Here is an 18,118-nt window from a genome sequence, read left to right on the forward strand (position 1 = left end):
AGTGCCAGGAGGAAGGTCACAGATCATCAGGAAACACCATTGGGGACGGGACTCAAACTAGCTCCCCTCAGTGGCAGCAGTGTCCTTAACTTTGGTTTACCCAGTTGTCAGTTTCAGCTTTATGTACTGAGTGAGTACAAAAGTGACCCCCTTCGCACCCAATGGCACTCCCCAATCACCATCACTGAGTCCCGGGGCATCCCCCCTACCCGTGGAGGGTTCTAACACCTGGCTGCCCCATTCCATCATCCCCGGGTACTCCCAACTGCAGCGGTGGTACTCCATATTACCACACACCACGGGTGGCATCACGAACTCTAAATACAATTCCCCTGTAAATACCCCCCTTCATTTGAGTGGCCGCACGATCCACAGGTCCGGACGCCCCTCGAGCCACCGCGGATCCGGATCAGTGCAGCCCGGCTGCTGACACGGGGGCGGCAGAATTGTCTTTGTGATTTTTCGGTAAACTGTCAGAAATAATGATAAGTCAAGTTGTCAAACCTGTTACTATGCTGCGCGTTGTCTATAACTCCCATTCACTTCTATGGGAGATAAGGAAACAATAAAGCACTCAGCTGTTTCCATAATCCCAGCTACATCTTGCAGCTGCAGAAAGACAGATATTACCAAGTATCTATGACAAGAATTTCCCTATAACTATGGGGGTTGATAAGAGGACCATGATCAGTATTTGCCAGAGACCGAGGGTCATCAGCATTCCGAGAAGCATAGATAAATTTACTGTGTAAAAAAAAAAAAAATAACAAAACCTTTTATTTTTAGGTCCCGTTGACGTTGCGAAAACCAAACAGTCAGATCCAGATGAGGGCGGTGGAAATGACAAGATGGCACGTGGTGAAACTGTGTCCACTGGAGCAACAGCCGCTGCTCCCATTGTAGGCACCAAGTGCAACAAAATTGTGGGATTTCCAGGAATGGCCTACAAGAAAAATGATCCATCTGCTCCTCAGAAGAGGAAAGAGAGGTGCGGAGGGTTTCCTGGTTGTACTGGCTTTCATTAATATAGTGAGATCTCTATGAGACAAGTTCCCAGGATTGGATTGAAAACTGGGGGCTGGTCTTCATGAAAATTCTTCCCTTAATCTCCTTCATTTCTTTGATCTCCATCTAACAGTTAACACTGTAAAATATATGAGGAAAGCTCTGGAGCTCAGTGATGTGACCTTCCTCTTTTTCACTGCTCTATGTCCAACTGCAGCAGGAACCTCCCCCCATATCCTATTTGTAATAGGATAAAATATGTATAAGCTCCTCCCCAGATTGAGGGTGGAACTTCATGTAGCCATCAGCCAGACATAGAACTGGTCAGCGAGAGTCTTCTGTAGGATGTCTACAAGATCATGCAGAAAATACTCCAGCAAGAAACAGTGAGAGAAACGATATCTTCATTTTACACACTCATTTCTAGGGTCTAGGTACTTTTAAAGGGATGAATATACAGTATCTGTTCAGTATATATACTGTATATATATATATGTATATATATATATATTTTTTTTTTGTTTCTTTTTTTTATGCCTGAAAATAGACATAAATTACATTGCGCTGATGACTCCAATGCAAAGAAGAACCCAACTTCAGATGCTGCACAGTCGGGGCCAACAGGTACGACTTCTGGGATGTGAAATGTCACATGTATCCCGGTTTGCTAACAAGAAGGTAAAAGAAAAAACTAAGTCAGAACTTTTGTAGCAACAGTCCACAGCAGGGGCGAACATAGAAATCATGGAGACCCATAGCAGAAGTTCTAATTGTGCTTTCCCATGAAAAAAAGTATATAAATAAATATATGACAACAAAAAAGATTTTTTTTATACTGTATCTGGTTTGAAAATAGGTGGTTTTAACTAATTTTGGGGTGCTGATTTCAGTGGAAAAGTCGGATTCTTTATATCACGTCACATTTAATAGAGACAGCGTTTTAAGAAAGACGATAAGAAACTATTAGGCCTACTTAAAAGCTACACTATCAATGTCATAAAGTGGTAATGATGACTCAAAGTCTTATTAATAGCAATAGCACTTAAATTATACACTTTCATCTTAATTGCTATCAAAATCCAAATTCTAATGTCATGTTGTTTGGGCAAAATGGGCTGATGTGGTTTTCCTTTTGTATGTAGTCTCATCTGTCTCCCTACACAACAGCCAGCATTAGTCGCCCATCATTGCAGGGTTTCAGCGTCCTTGGTAGCTTTTCTCCATGGTAGGAATGTCCTGGTGAAAACGCTCACCTTGTTCTTCACTAACAGAACCCAAATTTTCTGGAAAAAAGTCTAAAGGCTGCTTTACACCAGACAATCTATTGTGCGATAGATCATCGGGGTCACGGTTTTTGTGACGTACATCCGGCATCGCTGGCGATGCCGGCCTGTGTGACACCTCCTAGCGACGCAGTATCGCTCACAAATCGTGAGTCGTGTACTGCTCGCTAGGTTCCATAATATCGTTTAATTTAGTTGTTCATCGTTTCCGGGGTAGCACACGCCGCTCCGTGTGACACCCCGGGAATGATGAACAGCAGCTCACCTGCGTCACGCGGCCGCTGCCGGCTATGTGAAGGAAGGAGGTGGGCGGGATGTTTACGTCCCGCTCATCTCCGCCCCTCCGCTTCCATTGGCCGGCGGCCGTGTGACGTCGCTGTGACGCCGAACGTCCCTCCCACTCCAGGAAGTGGACTTTCGCCGCCCACAGCGTGGTCGCACGAGAGGTAAGTACGTGTGATGGGGGTTACTGACTTTGTGCGACACGGGCAGCGATTTGCCCGTGACGCAAAAAGGACGGGGGCGGGTACGATCGATTGTGAAATTGCACAATCGGTCGTACCGTGTAAAGCAGCCTTAAGTGCGAATGTAAAAAATGAATTTTCAATGACATTCTACAGCCCATTTCTTTGTAGTTTTGCAATAACTCATTGACTATGGAAACATAGTCATCATCTTTCTTGTTCCCCAAGAAGCCATCAAGAATTGCATTGAAGGAGGACCAAGCAGATGACTCATGCTTCTTGAGTTTTGACTCAAATGTTTCATCTTTTAGCAATTTCCTGATTTGAGGTCCAATGAATATACCTTCCTTTAACTTAATTTACAATAAGAGGACTGAGGGAAAACGTAGTCCTGGTTATTTAGAGACCAATAATCGTTAAGAAACAATCAGTTACATCTCCTTGCAAAGATATAAAATATTTATTCAATAGTATTAGAGCAAGAAGTAACATACAGGTTTATCAAACAATCAATTTACAAAGATCAGGCCTTTACAGGGTGTTCCTGAAGTCAAATCACAAAGGGCCATCACAACACACATGGCAATTGGATGAACGGATGTTAAAAAGTCATCATAGAACACTTATTCTATGATTTCTAAAAGTAATGCAAATGCAGATAGATTATCAGAATGTGAGACCATAATGGAGAATCATACTTGTCCCACATACGGGTTCAAATCACAGCTTCTATATATCAATAGTATATTCCTTTTGTTCCTGCTGAGGTACAAACAAACTCAGCTAAATGGGGACTTCCAGAAAGGAACTCCCACATAATATGTTAAACGGAAGATAACAAAGCTTATGAAAAGCCTCCCTATAGAGCAGTGATTACTCACCCATGGTGGTTGGAATACCCAAGAAAAACGTGCCCCGACGCGCACGTTTCGATGTTTTCTTCGGGGGGCCGTGGAGTAGTTTTGCAATAACTCATTGACTATGGAAACATAGTCATCATCTTTCTTGTTACCCAAGAAGCCATCAACAATTGCATTGAAGGAGAACCAAGCAGATGACTCATGCTTTTTGAGTTTTGACTCAAACGTTTCATCATTTAGCAATTTCCTGATTTGAGGTCCAATGAATATACCCTCCTTTAACTTAGCTGCACTCAATTTTGCAAACATAACAACCAAATGATTAAAATCTTGACCCTCTTTATCGAGAGCTATTATATAGTTCTTGATCAACCCCAGCTTTATATGTAGAGGCGGCAGAATTATTTTGCTTGGATCAACCAGTATATATTTGTTGTAAAATTTCCTCACAGGCCATTAATTGACTGTGTAGTGGTTTTTGGTATCTCGGCTGTCCCAAAGACACAAAAAGCAGCAGAATTTAGTTAAACCACCCTGTAAACCTAAAAGCAGAGCAACAACCTTTAAATCACAGCAAATCTGCCATTCATGATCCATTCAATATTTTACAATTTTGTTTTTGTTTGCTTTTGTTGGAAACTTTCCACACACAAAGCCGAGGTTATCAGGATGGTTTACGCAACAACGATGAAGTTGAGCACTTGCCATTTTGCTATTTCACTGTAATTAAAGAAGACAAGAATTTTAAAAGGGTCTCACCAACGCTAAGAAATACACCAGAGCTCTATGATTGCACATTTATATACCGTTCAGACATTTCACTCATTCCCAAGCTTTACATATCATTGCGCAATACCATTTCATTAAGCAATACCACGGAAGCTAAATCACATTACGCAATATCAATCATATAGGACGCCTGCCCTCTGGTGACTTCTTATAGCTTTTTACACTGGATATTACACCAAAATTTATACTATCACATGGTTAGTCAGTGATTCAATCCTTTCAAACAAAAGAGGGATTGCGGTGACAAAGCGAGTACACAAAATACATTTCAAAAATCTGCCATATCCGCAATATCTAGAAATCTTACATGATACACCACTTCTGACGGTAAATTTGGAATCTGGAGGCAAAAATACATATGATTTGGTATATTACTAACCAAATTTGTTGGTTAATGCAATTTTGTTGTTGACCAGTGTTATTATTTGTCTGGGTCGCATTAGAATATATCTCACAATTTTATAGCCCTTACAGCATAATTTTCCTCCTATTGAATCCTTTTGTTTCCCCCTTTATGCATCCAAAAATATGATGCCAAAAAATGCCCCTTAAACACTATATGATACTCTTACAGTGAATTCCTCCACAGTACCCTCCATACACACAGTATGATGATCCTACTGTACCCCCTCAACTACCCCGGCAAACTATGGTGACCCCAACACAGTATAATTTCCAACTGTGACCCCCACACAGCCCTCCATGCAGTTTAATGGGATTACATAAATATAATGGCCCCCACACCTCTTCACACTGTATAATGGCCCTCGCTAGCCCTCCAAACAGTGTAAAGGCCCCCACACAAACCTTCGCACTATATAATTTCTTGCACACACTATAATGGCCCTCAAATAGCCCTCCATAAAGTATTAAAGGCTCCCACATAGCCCTCTAAATAGTATATAGGCCCACACATAGCCTTACATATAGTATAATGTTCCCCATTTAGTCCTCCATATAATATTATGCAGCCCCATAGCCCTCCATATAGTATAATACACTCCATAATCCTTCAAAAAATATTATGCACTTCCTTAGTTCTCCATATGGCATAATGTACACCCCATAGTCCTCCATATATTATAATGCATCCCATAGTCCTCCATATATTATATTGTACCCCCATTGTCCTTCATTTATTATAATGCACTGACGATAGTCCTCCATATATTATAATGCACCCTCCCATAGTCTTCCATATAGTATAATGTGAACCCCATTGTCCTCCATATAGTATAATGCACCCTATAGTCCTCCATATATTATAAAGCAAACCCATAGTTCTCCATATATTTTAATGCACCCCCCATAGTCCTCCAAATAGCATAATGCAGCCCCATAGTGCTGCATATATTATAATGCATCCCCATATATTATAACACAGCCCTATAGTTAGTCCTTCAAAGTGTATACTGCACCCCCCATAGTTCCCCATATAATATTATAGCCATTGGCCACCAGCATACTCACTGCCCTGCACATCTCAGCAGAGAGGGCGCGCAGTAGTGAAGTCACCGCACCTCATAGCTGACACTTCAGAGCGCAGAGACAGCGGGAGATACAGTTGAAAGTGCGATGGGAAGGGGGGTGGGGACAGTAACCTCTGTTCTCCAGCCGTGTAGAGGGTATTGTTGGGTTATCTGGGGATTTGGTTACTTGCCAGGGGGCAGTGCAGTCACTGTCTCCTCCCCGGAGGAGCTTTATCAATATCATATATTGTATTATTAGACATTGGTGATGTCACTACTCTCATCTTCTCGGCTTTCTTACCAATTTCTTATTGTAGAGATGGGAAATGTTCATCAATCTTTTAGAAGAAAAGTCAGATACTTTGATATAAACACAGCTCAGTACAAGGATCCGGTGTTTGTCTGCTCATCCACAAGCATTGGAGACAAAATAGAGGTGAGATGATGAGTTACAGAAACATTTATCATTCTAATACCATGAGATGTGTGGATTTATATTTGCAAAGGATTTTTGGACACTTTATTTCACTTTCCATTTCAGATACAATGATACAATAAAAATAATGAGACTGTCGGTATATACAACAGTTGAAGGACTTCTTTGTGTGAAGGAGGACTTTGTGCTGATCTAACAGTAGATGGCGATGTTCTCACTGTACTGTAAAAAGTCTTTTGTTTTTTATTCTTGGTTTCACTTTTCTCTTCCTGATGCAATGCTGTATGACTGCATATTTGTATCTCATGTTCCAGAAGTAAAAGAGTTTGTTATCCCATGTAATCTGCTCTGTGAAATTTCTTCTGGAACTGGGAAGCTAGAAGCTGTGCTGTGCAACAGAGACATCACCTTTAAGGGGTTTGTCCACGGATCCATTCACTGACATCAAGCAGAAGATTTGAAAATAACAAGAAATTATAGATGGATGTATAATATAACACTGTCTTTTGTTATGCATTATTCTAGGTTGCCCGGGCTTGTAATCTGCACAGAACAGCAGCCCAAAGCCTGGTGACCACTTGTATCAATGACATTTTGGCACAAGGTGCTCAGACTGTGTTTTTCCTGCCACATTGTGCTTGTGGGCAGCTCCCAGCAGATGTGACTGAAGCTCTGGAGGAAGGACTGGCACAGGGCTGCAGAATAACTGGGGCCACATTACTAGGTAAGATCTAGAATTTACCTGCTTAGGCCACATTCACACATTCAGTATTCGGTCAGTATTTTAGCTCCGTATTTGTAAACCAATATCAGAAGTGTAATAATTAGAGGAAAAATATAATAGAAACATGGGCACCACTTCTGCATTTATCACCCACTCCCAATTTCGGCCTACAAATACTGAGGTACAAACTCACCAAATACGGAACATGTGAACGAGGCCTTATTACATATAATAGTGACATAGTGCCTTTTCTTTAGCCTTTCCTAATGACTGAGATGTATAGGAAATCATCTACCCCTCACCTATAGTCCTTGTGCATAGACTTAGCTCAGAATTACTGGGGGCGATTACAAAATATCTGTCACACAAGGGAATGTCCGGCGCATGGCGCAACACAAAGTTACAACGGGGATGGTAAGGGAGAGGAAGCCCCTGATGATATGGAGTTGGGGGTAGGGACACCTCCTATCATTAACCGGTGTCTGAACCCTGAGCTCCCCTAACATCCTCATCCCCGTCACTTTCCTGGTCCCTATCTGTCCCTCCGCTCACCCTATATTGTGCCAAGGCCAGTGAGTAGGCTAGACCTCACCACTACTGTTATAATACACAGGGGAAGGAGGACAGACAAAAGGACCTAGATAAAAGGATATCCAACAGAACTTCACTGCTGCAGCTGTAAGGGGGGGGAGGGGGTCAAGGCTAAGCCACCCCTGCAGAAGTGACTGGCACACAGAAAGGGTTATTATATGTATTAATTGGTATTGTATATTTTGGTAAATGGCCACCAGGTGGCAATGTGGCTTAGTGACGGCTGTCCTGGCACCTAGTTAGGTAAAAAAAGGGTTAAGTGAAAGGAGGAGTATAGTGTATAAATATGGCAGGATGTATTAGGAGGGTAGGAGAGTCCCCAGTAGGAGAACGAGATAACAAGCCCAAAGATTTGATATAAGATATCCTAAGGTCCTAAGGGTCAACCCTTTGACACCGGACACATGGGGTCCTGCTCTTAAGAGGACTAATTTGTGTATTGATAAGGCCTTTGTTGCCCATAGCAGCCAATCAGAGCTCAGCTTTCTTTTATACAGTTTAACAAATAAAAGCTGAGCTCTAATTGGTTGCTATGGGCTGCCATCATGGATACACGAGAGGAATATGCTTGGCCACTAATATAAGTGCAAAAAACAAATATCCAGCTCACCCCAAGACGTCTGCACTTCTGGCGGTGTTGAACCACGAGATCCCACTGTTGTTCAGCATTTGAGGCTCAGGTGAACAAAGGAATGATCCAGCTTCACATTTCCATAAAAACACAGCTTTAATAGTTACATAGTTACTTAGGTTGAAAAAAGACCTAGGTCCATCTAGTTCAACCTTCCTCCACCAATTCTACATTTTGTCCTTAAAGGGGGCTTTACACGCAACGACATCGCTAACGAGATGTTGTTGGAGGTCACGGAATTCGTGACGCACATTCGGCCTCGTTAGCGACATCGTTGCGTGTGAAACGCACGAACGACTGTTAACGATCAAAATTACTCACCTAATCATTGATCGTTGACACGTCGTTATAATCCCAAATATCGTTGCTGTTGCAGGACGCAGGTTGTTCGTTGTTCCAGCGGCGGCACACATCGCTATGTGTGACACTGCAGGAATGAGGAACAACACCGTATCTGCGGCTGCCGGCAATGAGGAAGGAAGGAGGTGGGCGGGATGTTACGGCCGCTCATCTCCGCCCCTCCGCTTCTAGTGGGCGGCCGCTTAGTGATGCCGCTGTGACGCCGCACGAACCGCCCCCTTAGAAAGGAGGCGGTTCGCCGGCCACATCGACGTCGCTAGAAAGGTAAGTATGTGTGACGGGTGTTAGCGATGTTGTGCGCCACGGGCAGCGATTTGCCCGTGACACACAACCGACGGGGGCGGGTGCTTTCACCAGCGACATCGCTAGCGATGTCGCTGCGTGTAAAGCCCGCTTAAGTCACTTATAACCACTTTGTTAAGTCACTTATAACCCTTTTTTAAAACCTGTTATAGTGTCTGCCATTACTACCTCTTGTGGTAGGGCATTCCACAGTCTGACTGCTCTAACTGTAAAGAACCCTTTCTTCATCGTTCCTTATGGGAGACCCAAACCATGGGTGTATAGCTTCTGCCTCCGGAGGACACACAAAGTACTACACTAAAAGTGTAGCTCCTCCCTCCGAGCATATACACTCCCCGGATGACAAATCCAACCAGTTCAATGCTTTGTGTTCAGGAGGTCACACACACACATGCATCCTCTGATTTTTGATTTTTGATTTCAAAGATTTGGAAGAAAAGCGGGTCCAATCTGGACTCCCGGCATGTCCCTTCTCACCCCACTGTGTCGGCGGTGCTGTTAAGGTTGATTTCAGGGCTGGAGCCTTCACATGCCGCGCTCCTTCGCCATCCCTTGGGGCTCTGGCTTGAAGTGGGAGCCATCACGGTTCTCACTGCTTTGCAGGAGACCGGTTTCCATCCGCAGCCCTGTTCAGGATCCTGCCGGACGGAGCGATGACCCCCCAGGGACCTGGCACCTGCGTCTCAAGCTAAGTACTGAGACGTTATTACCACAGAAAGTGGTTTTTCTAGGGGTCCCTTGTACTTTATTTGTGGGGGAGAATGTGTTATATGTATGTTTTAACATTTCCGGCCGGTTCTCCAGTTTTCACTGGAGAACCGCGCCGATGGTGCCTGCACGCTGGCCGCATGTTTAAATCTAGGCCCCGGCTTCGCCTGAGGCCTAGTTTCGATTCTATGTCAGTCAGTGCAGTGAGACAGGGTGGCTCCGCCCACCGGCTGCTCAGCACAGGGAAGGGACACTCCTCACTGAGGAAAGCTTCCCTCCCCTGTATGCCTCATTTGCCCTCCGTCCTGCTCTCAGAGTAGGCCCCGCCCCCTCTCCTCGCTGCGGACGCCATTTTCTCAGCGTTCTAGGGCACAGAGATCAATGTCTGCAAACACATTGTGACAAATGGGGGCCTGGGACAGAGCCCCCAGTTCTGGGGGATTTGGAGGGCACAGAGATGCCCCTATGTTAAACAGTCTGGCAAGCCACAACCTCCGGTTGTGCAGCTGCTTATACACTCTGTTTATATACTCTGCTGGGGGTTTTTTTCCGAAAAGCCCCCACTTCTGGGGAATCTGGAGGGCACAGAGATGTTATGTTAAACGGTCTGGCAAGCCACAACCTCTGGTTGTGCTGCTGCTTATATACTCTGTTTATATACTCTGCTGGGGGTCTTTCTGGACAGAGCCCCCACTTCTGCAGCATGTCTCATATCAGTGCAGGGCTGCAAGGCTGTTTTTTATTATGCACCGCATGTTGACTCGTACTGTCTGTACCGAGCACATAACCACATTGTGATGCCTGCTCTGACATAGTGGTGCCTCAGCCTGGAGGCTTATCCCCAGTGGTCCCTCCGGCTGCTCCGGCTCCGGGGTAGAATCCCTCTCTCCAGGGGACAGCTGTCCCGGACACTGCTGAGCATGCATCAGCCCCCTTCTCAGGGCGCTTCTGCTGCTACGGCTCGCTCAGCAAAGCTCACAGAGGATTCTTCATCTGGGAGCCCGTCCTCCTAAAATGGAGACGCAGGGTCCCCTTTCCCTCCTCGCCCCGCGGCTCTGGTTCACGAGCCGACTCGCAGGACAAGGAGGATGCCTTTACTGGGGGTTCGGACGCTCTCCATGTACCCCATTGATCTGTCCGAAAGTGACGCAGATGCTAATGATTTGATTGCGTCCATTATATTTGTACTGGACCTCAATCCGCCTGTATCAGGGGAGCACCCCTCTTTGGCAGAAAAGCATCAGTATACCTTGCCTAAGAGAACAAGGAGTGTGTTCCTTAACCACTCCAGTTTTCAGCCCACTGTGACCAAGCCCAGAGCCTGTCCTGACAGACGCTTCCCAGAGCGTGGTTCTGATGACTGTTTCCCCCTTCCACCAGTGGTGGTCAAGGAGTGGGCTCATTCACCAAGGGTGGACCCTCCGGTGTCTAGACTTTCAGCCCGGACAGTTGTATCAGTGGCTGACGGCACCTCTCTGAGGATCCCACAGGTTGTCCTTCTGGCCAAATCTATATATGAGGCGGCAGGGGCCTCGTTCTCCCCATCTTTTGTAGCAGTGCGGGCTCTCAAAGCCATCTCTGCTTCTCGGGAGGAGATGCATTCCCTCACCAGGGCCTTTATGCCCGAATTGGTTGCCTTAACTTCCAGGATTCAGTCTTTTCATCCTATAGCTGGAGACTGTCACCGCACTGCGGTGGCCTCGGCTACTTCCCTCGCTATCCGCAGGCTCCTGTGGCTTCGAGAGTGGAAGGCAGATGCTTTTTAAGAAGTTCCTTGCTGGACTCCCTTTTGCTGGGACCAGTCTATTCGGTGAACAACTGGATGAAATTATTAAGGAAGTTTTTGGCAGGAAGAGTACTTCCATGCCACAACCCAGGAAACCTTCCAGGGCAGGAACCAGTCGAGGTTTCGTTTCCTCTAACTGGTCGTCCTCTAAGCCCTCGGCCTCGTCCACTAACTCAGCCAAGGTCCGTAAACCAACTGGCGCATGAAGCCGCGTCCTAAGTCGGCAGGAGCTGCTGCCACCAAGGCAGCCTCCTCTTGATTATCTGGCCGCGCCAGTAATGTCCTTGGTCGGTGGCAGGCTCTCCCTCTTGGGCGACGTGTGGTTTCAACACGTCTTCGATCAGTGGGTGTGGGTTACCATCTCCCACGGCTACAGAATAGAATTCTATTCAGCCGCCAAACAGATTTTTTCTGACAACTCCCCCCTGCTCCAAGGCCGCCGCCTTCTCACAGGCCGTGGCATTCTTGCAGGCCAATGGAGTAATTGTACCAGTTCCCGACTGGGAACGGTTCTGAGATTTCTACTCAAATCTCTTCCTAGTCCCCGAAAAGGACGGTGCTTTCCGACCTGGATCTAAAGCTTCTCAACAAGCATGTTCAGGTGCGGCAATTTTGCATGGAATCTCTGCGATCAGTCAATGACCCAAGGAGATTTCTTAGCATCCATCGACATCAGAGATGTCTCTCTGCATGTGCCATTCGCAGTTTCACACCAGCGTTGGCTACGTTTTGTAATCTGAGAGGAACATTTCCAATTCGTGGCTCTCCCCTTTGGGTTAGCCACGGCCCCTCGTGTATTCACCAGTTGCGGTTCTGCTCCTCCAGGGGTTGGTAGTGATTCCTTACCTGGACGCCCTTCTAGTCAGGGCTTCATCCAGTGCAGACTGTCAGCGGAGTGTCTCGCTCACTCTCGCCACGCTTGCAAGTCCACTCTGTCCCCGACCCAGGAACTTACGTACCTAGGGATGCAATTCGAGACTCTGCTGGCACTTGTGAAGCTGCCCTTAGTCAAACAGCAGTCTCTTCATCTGGCGGTTCGCTCTCTGCTGAGGCTCCGCCGTCATTCCATCAGGCACCTCATGCAGGTGCTGGGTCAGATGGTGGCGTCAATAGAAGCGGTTCCCCTTGCCAGTTCCATCTGCGTCCCCTGCAGCTGGACATTTTCCGCTGTTGGGACAAGGGACTTCTTCCTTGCACAGGCTGGTGGCTCTGTCGCCACAGACCAGGAGATCTTTTTAAGTGGTGGCTTCGGCCCCTCTCTCTGTACCAGGGACGCTCCTTTCTGGCCCCGTCATGGGTGATTCTCACCACGGATGCCAGTCTATCCGGCTGGGGAGCAGTGTTTCTCCACCACCGAGCACAGGGCACTTGGACTCCGTCCGAATCAGCCCTCTCGATCAATGTGCTGGAAATCAGGGCTGTAGTCCTAGGACTCGCAGCCGCCTAGCAATGTTGGAAGTTCAACATATCCTTCAGTGGATGGAGGACTCCAAGTCCACCATATCCGCAGTCCACATCCCAGGCGCAGAAAACTGTGAGGCAGATTATCTCAGCCGTCAAACCGTGGACAGCGGCGAGTGAGCCCTGCATCCGGCAGTGTTCCGGTCAATTTAGCAGGCGGGGCACTCCGGGAGTGGATCTAATGGCATCCCGGCACAACAACAAGGTCCCGGTTTACGTGGCTCGCTCCCACGATCCTCAGGCCTTGGCAGCGGACGCGCTGGTTCCAGATTGGTCCCAGTTCCGTCTGGCCTACGTGTTTTCCCCCTCTAGCTCTCTTGCCCAGAGTCCTGCGCAAGATCAAAATGGAGGGCCGTCGGGTCGTACTCATCGCCCCAGGCCCAGGCGAGCTTGGTTCCCAGACCTGCTCCGTCTGTTCGTAGAGGTGCTGTGGCATCTCCCGGACCGGCCAGACGTTCTATCAGAGGGTCCGTTTTCCACAACAATTCTGCGGCTCTCAGATTGACGGCGTGGCTCTTGAGCCCTGAATCCTTACGGCTTCAGGCATTCCTTCCGAGGTCATCTTCACTATGACTCAGGCTCGGAAGTCTTCCTCGGCCAGGTTTTACCTCAGGACTTGGAGAATTTTCCTGTCCTGGTGTCGTTCTTCCGGCCATGCTCCTTGGCCGTTTTTTCCTTGCCGACCATCCTGTCCTTTCTACAGTCCGGCCTGCAGCTAGGTCTGTCCCTCATTCCCTCAAGGGACAGGTCTCGGCTCTGTCAGCGGCGTATCGCCCGACTGGCCCAGGTGCGCACCTTCATGCAGGGCGCATCTCACATCATTCCGCCTTACCGGCGGTCTCTGGATCCCTGAGACCTTTCTTTGGTCCTCATGGCCTTACAGAAACCCCCCTTTGAGCCTCTTAGGGAGGTTTCGTTGTTTAGTCTTTCACAGAAAGTGGTTTTTCTGGTGGCCATAATTTCTCTCAGGAGAGTCTCTTATTTGACTGTGCTCTCTTCGGAGTCACCCTTTTTGGTTTTTTTCACCAAGACAAGGTGGTTCTCCATCCAACTCCGGGCCTTCTCCCTAAGGTGGTGTCTCCGTTCCACCTTAACCAGGACATTTCATTGTCTTCCCTTTGTTCGGCCCCTGTGCATCGCTTTGAGAAAGCGTTGCATGCTTTAGATTTGGTGCGGACGCTCCGGATCTATGTGTCACGCACCGCTGTTTTTTTTTTAGGCGGTGCACCTCTCTTTTTGTGCTGACCACAGGTCAGCGCAAGGGTCTCTCGGCTTCTAAACCGACCCTAGCTCATTGGATTAGGTCGGCCATATCCGATGCCTACCTATGTTCTCAGATGCCTCCCCCGCCGGGGATTAAGGCGCACTCGACCAGAGCTGTCGGTGCCTCTTGGGCTACGGCTCAGCAGGTCTGTCAGGCTGCCACTTGGTCTAGTCTGCACACCCTTTCGAAGCACTACCAAGTGCATGCTCATGCTTCAGCAGATGCGAGCTTGGGCAGACGCATCCTTCGGACGGCTGTCGCCCATTTGTGAAGTTAGGTTTCGCCTACTTCTCAGTTTCTGTTTATTTCCCACCCATGGACTGCTTTGAGACGTCCCATGGTTTGGGTCTCCCATAAGGAACGATGAAGAAAAAGAGAATTTTGTTTACTTACCGTAAATTCTTTTTCTTATAGTTCCGACATGGGAGACCCAGCACCCTCCCTGTTGCCTGTTGGCAGCTTTCTTGTTCCGTGTGTTTTCACCGGCTGTTGTTGTAGACAGAAGTTCCGGTTATTCCGGGTTTTACTCTATCTCTACTTATGGGTGGATGTCCTCCTTCAGCTTTGGCACTAAACTGGTTGGATTTGTCATCCGGGGAGTGTATATGCTCGGAGGGAGGAGCTACACTTTTAGTGTAGTACTTTGTGTGTCCTCCGGAGGCAGAAGCTATACACCCATGGTTTGGGTCTCCCATGTCGGAACTATAAGAAAAAGAATTTACGGTAAGTAAACAAAATTCTCTTTTTTCCATTTAGCTGCCGGAATCGCTTTTCTTCCACTCGCAGTGAGTGCCCCCTGGTCCTTAGTATTGTCTTTGGAAGAAATAAGTCATGTGCCGTCCTTTATATTGACCACACGTGTATTTATACATATAAATGAGATCTTCTCTGTAACGTCTTTTTTCTAAGCTAAACATAGCTAACTTTTTCCACCTCTCACATATGGGCGGCCTCCATTCCTTGCAATAATTTAGTTGCTGCCTTTGAACTGACTCTAACTTGTGAATGTCCTTTTTAAAATGTGGAGCCCAAAACTGGATCCCATATTCCAGATGAGGCCTTACAAGTGATTTATAGAGGGGTAACAATACGTTGGGATCTTGGGATCTAATCTCTCTTTTTATACACCCTGAAATCTTGTTTGCTTTAGCAGCTGCTGCTTGACATTGAGTGCTGCTGCTCAGCGTGAATACCCAAGTCCTTCTTAAAAAACTCTTTTAAAATACAAAGAATATTTTTCTTGTAATAAAGATAAGCCACAAAAGTATACCATCTCTGAGTCAGAAAAAATCCGAAGGTTCTTTAAACTGCACACCAGTCGTGTTTCGAGCACATGGCTCTTAGACCTAGTTTTTCATTACAGCTGTGTTTTTATGGAAACGTGAAGCTTGATCATTCCTTTGTTCACCTTGGCCACTAATATGGCTGCAGGCTGATTATATATATATTCACTGCTTTCCTGTTATTCCTTTTTTTTCCCCCCAGAAAAAGAATGTACCCGGCCTCCCAGCTTATATACTGATGGCAGCTACAACGTGTCTGGATTTGCCCTGGGTGTATTAGAGAGGGATCATCGGTTACCACGTCCAGATCTCATGAGAGCCGGTGATCTGGTTATAGGAATACGGTCACCAGGATCATATAGCGGCAGCGACCTGTCTCTTCTAAAAGTCGTCATGGAGGCTCACTCCTTTCAATACACATCAGTATTGCCCATGGGGGATGGGGTCACAGTTTGGGGTACATCTCCGTAGATGTCATATAATGATATTCAGGGACACTTTTGATTGTCACCAGTGGTGGCAAAATGGCTTCACCTACAATAGGGTATTTTTAGTGTACAACATCCCATACTAGATCATCCAACTTAGTAATTCCTGTACATAAGGATGAGCCCCCAACTATAAAGGCTGGAGATGTCATTATGGACAACAAGTCACCATGGTTGGTGGCTCGGTCAACACAAACTGGTTAAATAAGGAATCTGTACCACAAATAAAAATCCAGCCATGCTGGGCCAGCACCACGATCCGGCAGACCAGGGCAAGTGCCGATGCCCATGGCGCCTGGGGATTCACTCTGCCCAGGTTTCCATTTACGACTTCCACCATGTATATAGAGATGTGCGCACTACATGTACAGTGTAGGCTTTTAATCATGATAGCAGAATATGAGGATGGAAATGGGTGAATGTGTGCCTTCCGATGCCTGTCCTCCTCTCCTAACTGCACAACATTGACGTCTGTCATGTTTGTTCACCTATGAAGCCCCGACTGTGTGCGAGATCCATAAGAGATCGTTAATTCTACAATACACTGGAATATTATGATATTTCAGCGTATTATACAATTGATCAAGTCATTGCTCATTCAAGTCCCCTGAGAACATTAATGAAAAATTAAAAAATAAATAAATATTGAATAATGAAAAAAATATAACAGTTCATATCCCCTCCTTTATCCATAATGTAAATAAAATCTAAAAAAAATAAATATATTCCAAAAAAAAAAACCCAAAATGTCAGAATCACTGATTTTGATCATTTCAGGCAACAAAAATAGAATAAAAAGAGATCAGTAGGTCGTATGTAACGAAAAAAGGTAATAACAAAAAATACAGCCCTGATAAAACTATCAACCAAAAATATAAAAAAGTTATAGCTCTGAGAATGTGAGGAGAAAAATTTGCACAGCAAAGATGCGACCATTGAGACTGGCATGAACCTGGATCCGGCCCAGCAGTCAGGTCCGATATCATTAGAGTATATTAAGACATGCAAATTATCAGCCGAGGATTTGTGGCAGATTTTGATGTGAATTTGTCCCAGATTTCACTCTATGTAAGGCCCCCTTCACACGTACGTGAAAAAAATGAACCGTTTTTCACGGACGTATTAAAGGGGTGGTTTGCTCCCTGTGTTCCGCGTTTGTGGCACATGCGTATTCTCCGTGTGTTATATGTAATAACACACGGAGAAAGGAAAGTCCTGCCTTATTACCTGATTCTTCCGGAGCTGTCTGTGGTGCTGAATGACAGTGTCCGGCACAGGCCCCGCCCCGCTGACGTTGCTTCCGGCCCCCAGTGAAGAAGATGCGTTGTTCAAATTCACTGGGGGTTGGATGCAGGTGACAGCCACAGCAGAGACTGCAGGGCTGTGGAGGTGAGTATGTGTTTTTTTTATTTTTACAATGACCCGTGTCTTTCTCCGGCGCGTGTCACGTGGGACCGCATCCACACTACATCCGTGTGGTACAGGTGCGGGCTGCGTGACACCCGTGCTGCTGGAGATAAACGAATATGCCTCCGTATGGGGCACACGTCTGCTCCACACGGAGGCACGGGCCAATGGCTGAACACGTGCTTGCACATATACCCATTTATTTTAATGGGTATACATGTGCCCGTGTCTCCGGTACATGCGGAAACGGACCTAGCACGTACCGGAGGCACCTGCGTGTGAAGGGGGCCTAACAGAAAGGGTGAAATCAGGGTGAAAATCAGCATATAGTGACATGCTCCACGCCGCTGGTCAATTACAGCTCCTGATTTTTTCCACTGCGCAGAGATGGGATTTAGTCTGATTTCACACATTCTGCTCCCATTGTAGTAAGCGTTATATTGTCAGCTCATGAATCTGGATGGGAAATTCGCAGTGTGTCCATCATGTGTGAACGCAGTGTAAAGGCCCCGTTACACGCAACAATGGATCTAACGATATATCGCTGGGGTCACGGATTCCGTGACGCACATCCGACATTGTTAGTGACGTCGTTGCGTGTGACAGCAAGGAGCGACCGTTAACGATGGAAAATACTCACCTTATCGTCCATCGTTGACACGTCGTTCCTTTTCAAAAAATCGTTGACCGTTGAGCGCGTATGTTGTACATCGTTCCCGAGGCAGCACACATCACTACGTGTGACACCTCGGGAACGACGAACTACAGCTTACCTGCGGCCGCCGGCAATGCGGAAGGAAGGAGGT

At 46.6% G+C, this 18,118-nt stretch overlaps 1 protein-coding gene across 1 annotated transcript in view; it reads left to right on the forward strand.

The window, feature by feature from the left end:
* LOC142286431 (trifunctional purine biosynthetic protein adenosine-3-like) overlaps window positions 1-18,118 on the forward strand; it is a 56,676-nt gene that overhangs the window by 22,875 nt on the left and 15,683 nt on the right. The window contains exons 11-14 of the mRNA XM_075333360.1: window positions 787-988; window positions 1,553-1,629; window positions 6,188-6,306; window positions 6,832-7,030. Of these exons, the coding sequence (XP_075189475.1) occupies window positions 787-988; window positions 1,553-1,629; window positions 6,188-6,306; window positions 6,832-7,030 (597 nt within the window). The remainder of the gene's footprint in view (window positions 1-786; window positions 989-1,552; window positions 1,630-6,187; window positions 6,307-6,831; window positions 7,031-18,118) is intronic.

This window comes from Anomaloglossus baeobatrachus, chromosome 2 (assembly GCF_048569485.1).
Source record: "Anomaloglossus baeobatrachus isolate aAnoBae1 chromosome 2, aAnoBae1.hap1, whole genome shotgun sequence".
In the NCBI taxonomy this organism is placed as follows: domain Eukaryota; kingdom Metazoa; phylum Chordata; class Amphibia; order Anura; family Aromobatidae; genus Anomaloglossus; species Anomaloglossus baeobatrachus.